At 50.8% G+C, this 11,287-nt stretch overlaps 2 protein-coding genes across 2 annotated transcripts; both read left to right on the forward strand.

The window, feature by feature from the left end:
- Positions 1 to 917: 917 nt before the first annotated feature.
- Positions 918 to 4,240, forward strand: ETH_00016995 (uncharacterized protein; the record flags this gene model as incomplete). The annotated part of the gene is made up of 7 exons (XM_013374807.1): positions 918 to 1,310; positions 1,511 to 2,022; positions 2,461 to 2,603; positions 2,826 to 2,912; positions 3,195 to 3,428; positions 3,534 to 3,595; positions 3,875 to 4,240. The coding sequence occupies 7 exons, from the start codon at positions 918 to 920 to the stop codon at positions 4,238 to 4,240; spliced, it is 1,797 nt and encodes a 598-aa protein (XP_013230261.1).
- A 763-nt stretch (positions 4,241 to 5,003) lies between these two features.
- ETH_00017000 (nucleoside diphosphate kinase, putative) lies at positions 5,004 to 8,480 on the forward strand (the record flags this gene model as incomplete). Its single annotated transcript, XM_013374808.1, has 8 exons — positions 5,004 to 5,045; positions 5,470 to 5,907; positions 6,095 to 6,257; positions 6,403 to 6,488; positions 6,684 to 6,751; positions 6,869 to 6,978; positions 7,152 to 7,415; positions 8,104 to 8,480. The coding sequence occupies 8 exons, from the start codon at positions 5,004 to 5,006 to the stop codon at positions 8,478 to 8,480; spliced, it is 1,548 nt and encodes a 515-aa protein (XP_013230262.1).
- Positions 8,481 to 11,287: the final 2,807 nt, after the last annotated feature.

Raw genomic sequence — 11,287 nt, forward strand, 5'->3', positions numbered from 1 at the left:
ACTCAGGGGCGCTGGGGCAGCTCCAACGGATGTCAGGAGCCTAAAGGACTTTCGGATTTTGTGTGCCTCCTCGAATCTTCGATACTCTGCTGCCGCTGAGGATTATGCAGACCATTAAATACTGCTGCTACTTTTGTTGCAGCAAATGCCCATGATGCGTACCTGGAGCTGCTGCCTGAAGAGCTATGATGGTGCGCTTTCTTGTTTTTGACTTTGCGCCTGCAGCCCTACTACCGTGAGATGGAGGACTTTCTGTGCGAATCCCCTGGATGCAGTAAGTCTGCTGCACTGTGAGTCAAGCGCCCGGCAGCATCAGTAGCAAAAAAAGCGACTCCAATAACAGTTGACGCAGCTGTTTCATAGCTCGGACGCAGCTGTTAAGCTACTCTTACATTTGAACTTCCGCAGAACTGTTGAAGTCCTTTTCGTTGTCACTACCACCATTATTGGCACAAGCAGCAGCAGCAATACTAAACGCAGCACCAGCCGTAGAATGATTATAGCAAGCCAGCATGGGCGTTGCTGCAGCATTGCCAGTGCTACCATCCCCCTCAACAGCTAAAGCAGCAACCACAACAAATGATAAGGCATTGTCAACAGCAGCAGCAGCAACAGACATCTGTGTGTGCTACCATGTGCAGAGGCCATCGCTGTGGAGGGCTACGATGCCCTCCGTCGACTTCGGCAGCTCTGCGGGCCCCCTGATCCCGCAAGAGCCGCCATACTCCGCCCCAATAGCCTCCGAGCCCTTTGCGGTTCTTCTTTGCTCAGAAACGGATTTGTGAGAATGGAAACTACAGCACGACACCAACTGCGGCAAATTAGATGTCGTGCTTGCTGATGCATACCTTCATTTAGCAGCAGCCCTAACACAGATAAGAACTGGTTTTGCTAGTTCATCTGGTGTCGCCGCTAAAATGTTTTTCTCTGGAGGTTTTGCTGGTATTGCTGCTTCTGTTAGTGGAGATGCTATTTTTCTGCATTTTATTCGGCTCCTGCAGCATGCACCGAAAAACCGAGCCGAAGCTGCGCGTTTCTTAGAACTGTTGTTCGGAAGTCCTCCGCATCCGTTGCCCCTCATCCGACCTCAACGCACGTTTGCTGTTTTCCTCATCAAGGAACTGCCGCTTTTGCAGTTGCACCTGGAGCAAGAAGATCACATGCAGCAAAAACAGCAGCAGCTCCATTCGCAGCAACAAACACAGCAACAGCAACAGCAAATCCGTAAGCTACTCAAGCAGAGGGGATTCTACATACTGTGGGAAAGAGAGATGAAGCTGGACAAGGAGGCAGTTGGCCTTCTCTGTCAGGTGGGGATTTTTTGCATCTGCCAATGCTGCTGCTGGCGCTGCCATTATTTTCGCTACTAGTTTCGCCTTGAGGGCTCCAATTGTTTTCTTCCAACTTGCTCCTTTAGCGATTTCCCCTGCTGTTACTGATATGCTCGTTTCCGTTGCTGACCCTGCTTCTGATGTTTGCACTGCATCTGTGGCTGCAACGCCTGCTTAAGGAGTGGCAGGACCGCCCTGGCTACGATTCTCTTTCGTCTTCACTTGAGGGTCAGCCAGCCTGGACCTTGTTGCTAGCGCGCACTGGAGCCCCTCGTGTCTTTTCGGATCTATTGGGGTCCTGCTGCCCCATGCCTCTAGGAGCTGCCGCTGCCGCTGCAGCAGTAACAGCGGCAGCAGCTGCTGCTGCCGCAGCAACGGCGGCCAGAGTCTTGGCGAGTGAAAACGGCGGCAGCAGCAGCAGTGGAGAAATTCTTGCAGCTAGGATGCGAGCAGAAAGAGCCGCAGCAACAGCAGCAGCAGCTGCTGCTGCCGTTGGGATGCCGCGACCAAGCAGCTTCTGCGGAATGGCCCGCCGGTGTGTTGGCTTTGCTGCAGCAACCGAGGAGGAGGCAGCAGCACTCGCTACCGTGTGTTCTGACCGGCAGCTGCCACTGTTGCTACCACCTACTGCAGCAAACACTGCAGCATCGTACCTTTTAGAGGCCGGAGACGCAATCGAAGGCCCGTCAGCGTAAGCACTACCTAGGCACTGCTGCTGCTGCTGCCCATGAGACACGCAGCAAAGAGAACTTCTGAAGAGATTACATGGTAGGGGCACCTGGGTAATCGCTGTCGCTGGTGCTACCCTGCCTGCTGTCAGTTTCTTTTTTCCTGGTGCTAGTGCTGTTGCTTCACGATATGTAGTCCAGGAGAGTGGAAAGGCTCCAACGCCGGGCAGCAAAACCTCCAATCACTCCTCCTGAAGTAAGCAGGCGCGAAACACGCAGCCCTTCAACTTCTTGCTGCTTCTTCTGCGAGTGCTATGACTAATCCAGTCCTCGACGGCGCTACCCATAGATTCCAAACGTCCCGCTTCTGTTGCTACGAGTGTAACGCCTGCAACTTCTGATATTGCTGCTACCTCTTCTGCGGCTGTGTACACATTCGTTCACATTTGTTCTCGTTGCAGGTGCCTCAAGGCTCTGTGTGAGCAGAATCCTCGACCCCAGGGCCTGAAGGCGATTGCCTGGATGGGCCATTGGATAGAAGACGAGGTCAAAAGAGAAAGACAGTTAAAGCAAGATTTGGCTAACTCTGCTAACCTTGCAAACAGTAAGCTCCACGGCCTATGGGATTTAACAAGTATTTGAAGGCTGAAACATTTCTGTTCGAGTCAGCAGTTAATATAGAGAGTTTGACGGCGACTCCGAAGGGTTGGCGTTTGAAGTGAAGGGCAAGAGGAAGTGCTAAAAATGACAAAAGTCAACGTGTAGCTGTATGAGCTACCGTCGCTGCCACTGCTCCTGCTGTTCCTGATGCGAATTTGCTGCTAAGGCGTACGCCCTGGAGAAGAAGGAAAGAACGCTGCGGAGAAACAGCAGCAGCAGCTGCAGCAGCAGCAAAATCGACAGAATCCTCAGCGTAGGCAGAATGCTAGCACAGAATGCAGTGCCGGCGGCCCCCGTGTGGTATTGCTGCTAGGGTACCAGCCGGAACATCAACCGCCGCACTCCGGAATAAATCCGGCCCCAATCTTATCTGCGGGTGTGTTACTGGGCGAAGCATCTCTCCTGAAGACGCAGTAATGGCACGAGTTGTTGCTGCTTGAATTTTTTGCCATTCGCGCCAACTGTATCATTGCCTAATATTGCTACTCCTGTGTATTCCCCTTAAGCAGTACAGCTTGTGGTTCCTTCTGCGCAGCTGAGCTGCTAAAGGTGGCTGTGGCTGCAGAGGAGCCTGCAAGGGCCCTACGGGACCTGCTTAATTTGAAGCTGTCTCAGCGCAAGACCTGCAGCAGCAGCAGTACTTGTGGTAGCAACAGCAACTGCAACCATGCAATGCTGATATCCGTAGAAAACGAATTGGGAGCCAAGGACTGGCGGCTCTTGACAAGGGCTTTCTCCGAAGTGCAGCCCCTCACATTCATTCCACAAGGTGCGGAGCCCTGTGGTCAGTGGTATGGGCAGTACCAGATGCAAGAAAGGCAGTGGACGGCCTAGCAACAGCTGAGCTACTTATATTTGTTGCGGGGCTTGACAGGCACAGTTGTCTCCGGAGCTGCCGCGTTGACAGCCCTCGCTCGTGCAGAGGCCACCGGCCGGGTATGGAACTGCTGCAAATGAAGCCGTGCACCCTAACGAGGGGGCTATAAACTCTTGCTGTTGACTCCTAGAGAAATATTTAAAGATCGCTGCGTCACATACCTAAATCCAGTTTACTAAAGAGTGACTGCGCATGACGTAAAGAAGCGGCATTTGCCCCGAAGCCCCCCGGTTGTTGAAAGCAGTTAATTAAGGCCTGCAACTGAAGGTTTAGATCACGGAGTAGTGGAGCGATGCAACCTGAGCTTAAAAGTAGAGCCCTTTCCTACTGTTTTGCAGCTTGTCAAGTACTGCAGCAGCACAAGCACTCGTACTGCTCTTGCTGCTGCGCTGCGGCCCTCTCTTTTGTTCGTTTTCGCCGACTCGGGGTTGCCCCTTGCGCCACTGCTGCAACGGCTGTGCTGCTCTCTCGGCCTGGCTCACATTGACATGGATAAACTCGCAGTGTCAGCAGCACCAGGTGTTGTTGCTGCTGCTTCTGGTGCTGTGAAAGTCAAGGTTTCTCAAGCATCCCTCTCCGCGGCTGTGACTTGCCCTGCTCTGATAGACAAAGTAGCGGAGCTCCAGAAAGAAGGCAAGAACCTGAGCCCTAAATTGCTGCCCTCTAATTGTTGGCTCGAAGCATTTAAACTTAAAAAGCAATAAGCCCCGAGTACTACGACTAACCTCTAGCTCATGATTATGGCGGTACAAAGTAAAGAAATTCAGTGCCGCATGTAAGCTCTGATCAGAACTTGATTTGCTCCAGGTCGTCCAGCTTAGATGCGTTTGAGCCTTGTCAAGTGCTTATGGGTAACGAAGTGGTGCGGGGATCTTAGAGTCTGGGATTAAGGTTTTAGTCTTCAGCGTCGATGTTGTTCAGGCTACTCGGGCTTTATTGTGTCAAACTTCCCACGGAGCTCTCTTCAGCTTGACTTTGTCGAGGAGATGGTTAGAGACACACAAATACACACAATAAAAAGAATCGCAGTGAATTCAGGGATCCTCTAGGGGTCCCTGAAAGCCCCGTAAGGTTCTTTTGGAACCTGGCTGAAATTACGAGAGGCACTACACGTTCTACTTCGGCAGTCTGTTGAGAGTCTCTCGCCAGTGCTTAGGCGGCGCATTGAGGATCTTCAGCAGAACCCACGGCGTCTTTGTAAAAAGCACATACATCCTTGTGGAGCCCTTAGGGAGCCACTTGCAGTTCAATGTCCGCTTGTTGTTACGCTGGCTGCGTTCGACGTTCACTGTGCAGAAGCTCAGTTGCTGTAATTAATGCTAGCCGTCTTGCTGCTGCTTGCATCCTCAGCTTCAGTGCCGCATGTGGGGTTTGTCTCTCTCCTGCCCACTGAGCTTCTCAAAGTCGCTACCCTTGGGTTCCCCCAGCGGTAAAACCATTTTGGAGCTGGAGAAGAACAGAGCCGCGATGGAGTCGTTAGAGGCGCAAGAAGCTATCGATGCAATGAAAGTAAGGGAAGACAAGCACTCACCCAGTACAGTTACTGCCTATTTCGCAATTTGGAGCTCTTTCGAATTTCTGTGCAACTCTGAGGAGTTCCATTGACGGCCTGCACCAGGCTCGTGGAGGCGCGCTATAAAGTCAGCAACTCCATTCTGTGTCGCTGAACACCTAGACTGTAGCACGGAGAAACAAATGCAAAGGCACGAGGTGCTACCACAGCGGGAATGGATCTGCTAGACTGCTCAGACACATGTAGAGAATACATGGATTAAAGTGGCTGAGACGGCGGCACCTAAATGCAAATACGCCTTCTGCTGCAGCTACAGCCACAGAATCAGCCACAGCAGCAGGTGTACAAGCAGTAGCAGCAGCAGCACCTGAATACTAACACCTGAATACTAACAGAGTGTGCGATTCTTCATTATTGCAGAATCGGGGCCTCTTGTACACTGCAGACTTATCTCCCCTTCTGCGGAAAGGCCTTGCTGCTGCACCACACGTGCTGCAACGACTGTTGCAGCAGGCGGCGGCGCAACAATTGCAAGCTCGCGTGCTGCTGTTGCATGGCCCACCCGAAACCACAGAGGTAGCAGCTGAAGCAGCAAAGGAGGTTTTGCCGGGTACAGTTGTTGCGGATGCGGAAGCTCTTCTGTCTTTGGAGCAGCAGCAGGAGCAGCGGTACCAACAGCAACACCTAGGCAGCAGCTGCTGCTACTGTGGAGTTCCGAACGCAAATTGCGAGTGCCTCGACAACGTCAGTGTCTTTCACGGTGATGGCGTTGCCACCAGCAGCAGCAGCTGTTCAAGCAAGAGCAAAGGGATTTTTTTCCTCGCACAGCACGCTGCTTCCGTTTCGCAACAACAGAAAGTGCAGAAGCAGCGCTACAGTCGCCGCAGTCAAGGAACCCTTAATGCTTTGTTTCGGGGCATATCTCTGCGCACTAAAGCAACTATTTGTGTGTTCTTATTTCTGCCACCTATGGCTAGACGCATTGCAGTCAATTTATTTTATTTGTTTTATTCAACACTGGTTTACTTTTGTGTTTTGCTCACAGCAAGGGCTCCTGCTCTCCAGAGCAATAAACAAGCTCGCATGGCTACGCACCGCACCTCTGGTGGCCCTCCGCCTCCCACCGTCACTTTTAAGCCTAAACGGAGCTCGAACGCTGGACTCCAACTGCTCTGTAGCAGCCTTGCTGCATCTGTTGCCCGTCACAGGTAAAGGCTCAACAACAAACGCAAATCCTTTTCTGGTCTGGCCTGCAAAAGGCCTGCAATGCTATTCTCTCAACTTGTGGTCCCTAAAATCGCAAAGCTGAGGGTGAAGGGCTCACGCATTAAGGCTGACGAGCTGTGGCTGCAGCGACGGAGCATGTAGAAGAAGAAGGGAACCTTCCTATCGAGGACCAAGAGCCACCCAGTGCCGCTCTTTTGCATTTCGCCACTGAGGTAACCTGCACTTGTGATCAATAAAACATTAAAGTGACTCTCTACGTGCACAATGACTCTCTTCCATTCACAACATTCCACTGAGATCTGCCTCGGTCTTTAGGGGTTTGGTCGCCGAGCCGTTGGCGGTCTCATCATCTCCAAGTGCAGCTGCAATGCGCTTGTAAAATTCGCCTGTGTGCACTACTTCTGCAGGGCAAAGCCAAACGCATTCTGGTGGTCACAGGAAATGATCCACTGATGCTACGCGAAGAGCTGTCGAGGTGTCTTAAGCAATCTTGCGGTTGCTGATGCCACTGCCGTTGTTGTTGCTGCTATGTATACTAATGTTTTTGTTGCGTTTGATTCCATTTTGCGTCTGATTGCACTTTTTGTTGCAGTGTTCTGCGCCCTGAAGTCGCCGCTGTTGTGTCCCCCAAAGGCCTTGCAACCCCTATTTTCGGTCAGACAATAGCTAAACTGCTGGGCCTTAGGCTCATACCAGACTTCGGTAAGCAGCAGGACTACAAGCAACAGTTGCTATTGCTGCTTCTCATGAGGCAGGGACCAGCGACACAAGCAAATCCTTCTCTTCCTGCTATTGCTGAGAGGCTGCGTGACATCTGCACCAGCGCGACGGTGAAATAGCTTTAAAATATTGCGATATTTGATGAGCCCCTGCAGATCAGCACGTTAAGCAGCAGCAGCAGCAACAGCAGCCGCTACATCAGGGATCAACAACAGGAGCCACACCACACGCAGTTGCTGCGGGTGGAGCGGTGACAGGATTAGCTAAGGCAATTCAGCAAGCCAAAGGCAACCTAAGGGCCCCGACGGTCATTGCTGAGGCCATCAGGGTCCTCAGGAGGCCTCAGGGCAAAGCCGTGAGCAATGGAGTTTTGCTGCTCGACGTTCTCGACAGCGTTGAACTGGTATGCAGCAAAAGCAGTAAGAAGCAGCAGTGGAAGGGGCACGAACACAGAACAATCAGTAGCAGTGACGCCTTGTTCACCGCTGCAGCTGCATGACTATGAGATGCTCTTAAGACGGCTTTATATGATTACGGTTTACTGAGCTGCCGGTGTAATGATGGGGCTAAAACTATCTGCTACAGGCCGAGGAGCTTGTGAGCCGCAAGGTTCCTCTGACCCGTGTCATTATCCTTGAGGCTCCTCAAGCGGTGCGGCTGCATAAACCACCTGCAGCAGCTGCTCGCTGTACATTACTAGCTAGCAATGCACAAATTTTCTAAGATGGCCCAACTTAGTCACCGCTGGCAACCGCAAACCTGGGCCATTTTAGTCGCTGACAATGGCGCTACTTAGGTACTTGAGGAGGTAGACGGACAGATCGAGGGGGAGAACGATGACGAAGGAAGTGGAGAGGGAGAAGAGTCAAGGCTAGTTAAGGAGAAAAAGACAAGAGGCAAGCACTATGGCCTTAAATTGATCATTGCACCCTAGCGTCTAAGTTCCGGAAGCAATTAAGGAAGCAGTTTTTTAAGACCTGTGTAAGCAGTTCTCAAGGGTAAAGGAAGTCATGAGGCTTCAAGACCTGGAATTTTGGACATCGACTCAAGGCGCCAACAGTTTTCAGGATCAGAAACATGTTCTTGGCTACTGTTGTTCATGCTCAGATAAAATTGCTGAAGTGTACAAAGACCGATGTGTGCGCATAAACTTGAGTGCTGCTGCTGCTGCTGCCGCCCTCGAACCTTCCCTAGAGAGCAGCGGCGAAGGGGACGATGAAGACTCAAGCGTTGCAGCAGCAGCAGCAGCAAAGGCAGCAGCAAATGCAGCATCCGAAGCAGTAAAAGAGATTTCTGCTGCCCTCATGAAGCCCCCCGCAATACTGCTTACAGATGGCTTTTTACAGCAAGAAGCAGCAACAGCAGTCCGTCAGGCTCTCGCGCTTAGCCTCAGCTGCAAGCTTCATGTCCTTGACAACGAAGTCCTAGGTAAAGAGAAGCACTGTGTTCAAGTCCTTGAAGCCCAAACCTTAAGCACATCGTGAAAGCCAAACCCTAATCTTTATTGTGCATAGCCCAAAATTCAGCATCTGGGGACAACCCAAGAAGTGATTCCTCACGCACACATGCTATATTGTCCATTATATGTCCCAGTGTAATTAGTGGCAGCCGTTACAACCTTCAGCTCCAACTTGTCGATAAACGAAAGATTAAAGTTGTATTACGGTGCAAAGCGTCAGCCGCTTGAGTTAGTCGTGCTTGAGCTGCTTGGGATGCAGGGTTGGTGGGTCTCTTGCTCTTACAGTCTGTCGCTCCTGCGAAGGGCTTTAACTCTAGGATTCAGTTTTGGCTCTTCGCAGCAACTTTCCAACTACGGATAAAGGGCAAAAGAGCATCACTTGCTGGATCTTGAGGTTTTCGCCGTGGTATAGGATCTAGGCTGTAGGGCCAAGGGTACATAATTCGAGCTTCATAATCAAGCTCATGCTGGCTCTTTGGGCCCTTCTGCTGTTTTTACAGGGATCATCCTTGCCACTGCCAATCAGCGCCATTTCCCAGACCGGATCTCACCTTGTCCTTGCAGGTTTTCCTAACGCAGTAAATACTTGTGCCCTTCAGCGTATACAGTATATCACTGCTGTAGCCGTAAGCTTTTTGTCGCTTGCATCCATGGATTTGAGGCTCCCGGCTCGGCGCAATGGTTGTGCTCTCAGTCTCTTCCTAATGACCCAGCAGACATCCATGCCCAGCTGTTGCGAGTTCGCGAACTGTGTGATATTAAAGGTAAAGCCTGCCCAGAAAGAGAGATCTGCCAAGGCTTCCCTTAGGGGAATCAAGTCTGGGTTTTCGGGTCTCTTTCGGAATCCCAGGCGTCCCGTAGTTAAGGGTCTTGAGGGCTCTCTGCTACGAATCCAAGGGCGCCTTTAAGATAGCGACAACCGGGCGTGAATGGCTTGAAATATGTGATTTTGGGGTGAACAACTGAACTTAATTGCAGCGGCACTTGCTGCCGCTGTGGTTGGCACTGCTGCTGTTCAGGCATTCTGATTGTGAAGCATCTGGCTGCACAGAACAGCAGGATATCTGTATGTGAACTCAAACGAATGATAAACGTTTTAAAAGCTTTGAACCCAGTCTCCTATCCGAGGGCGGTTTGGATTCTATGTTGCGACGGACACGCATGTAGCCCTACTTGAGTTAATTAGAACTACAGCAAGAAGTTCCGCCGCTCACACGTTGCTTCAATTCGATTTTAATGATTAATTTCTGTTCATATTTATTTTCGTAGACACATTCTGGCCTCCGGAATTCTCTGCCCGAAGTTGCCGCTGCAGCTGCCATTTGGAAAATCAAGACTGCGGAGCTTCAAGTAGAGGTAACCTTAGCCTACACCTCCCTTCAAACAGCAGCAAGAGCAGCAAAATGATGAGCTAAGCCAGCGCTAGCAAAAGCGGTAGAAATAACAACAATACCAAGCATCGGCGTCAGCAGTTGTTGGAGTGCCAGAAGTTGTTGCTTTTGTAACTAGACCGAAGTCCCGAGGCAGTGCACGCACCTTGCAGCTAAAAGCAGTGCGCCTGTCTCGTCTTGCTTAACCTATGCGGCTTAGGAGAATGCAACAGCCACGGAGTTGCTACCACACACAGAGTTGCTGCTGCAAGAACTGCAGGAGCCGCGAGAACTAACTCCCCTAGAACACCTGCAGCTGAATCCTCCACCCCCCGAGTCCTCAGAGAGAGAAACAGAAGACGAAACGGACGGAGAGGAAGAAACTTAATCAACCCAAGCTCGTGTAAAAGGAAGAAAGTATGCTCTTGCTCAGGAATGAATGCAGCAAGCAGCGGCGTGGCCCACGGTAGAAGCCTCGATTGAGAGCTTTAAGCTCTGATCCTGAGCCGCTTGTGTGTTACGCCTCAAGCTCTACGCGACACAGACAAAATATGTACAGACACAGCAAAATATCGAACGAGCTAGCCGGCATACGGTCTCAAAAATACTAATGGACCTTTTGGAATGCCTTTTGTGCTGGCTTTTCTTTGTCGTATGTGGCGGTTCATGCATAATCATTAGCGCTTGTGTGATGGAATGCATCTCGCGTACGACACAGTGTGCAGCTCCTAAGGCTCAGCGTTTGATCAGGGCTTTCAGCCTGAAACCATATTTCAAAACATGGGATATATATACGCATATGCATGACGCTACAACTATATTAGTATACATATGTCTAGAGACAATGTACAAAAACAGCATGAAACAACCGGAAGGCTACTGTTGGCACCACTTTCACTACATGTACTATCCTCGTTGGCCGAAAGTGCAAGGAAAACACCATTGCCCTGTCTAGGCGGGTAGATGGCTAGGCAAAGCGCACAAAAATGGCCAGACGGGTCGCTGCAGGTTCAAGATGCTTGCCTTTAGCCCTGATGTTTTCTTACCTTCAGCCCTTTGAAGAGAGTAGAACATGGCTACGTAGACAAAACTGTAGTAGATGAAAAACTGGCAAAGCCCTTCGAAGGAAGCACGTTGATATAGCGACCTGATGCGAATGCCTCGCCCAATAAATATGGGCATGTGAAAGCTTGAGCCTGATCAGGGTCATCTGACAGAGCAGCTATCAATGTAGTGAATTAGCCCGATGATCATGTTATAATGCCTGTGGTGTGCGAAACGTTTGCCATTCATGTGGCCACGCTATGCAGACACAGATTTGCATACGAAAATCAGAATTCCAAAGCATCGTTGCGATTTACTTAGTTGTTCGTCTACTTGACATACAGACAAGCATTAGTTAGGTATATAGTCAATGAGCATGCATGGAGAGGCAAATGAACTCCAAGATATTGTGGTCACA

This window comes from Eimeria tenella, genomic scaffold (genome assembly GCF_000499545.2).
Source record: "Eimeria tenella Houghton genomic scaffold, Eth_scaff23, whole genome shotgun sequence".
NCBI classification, from domain to species: domain Eukaryota; phylum Apicomplexa; class Conoidasida; order Eucoccidiorida; family Eimeriidae; genus Eimeria; species Eimeria tenella.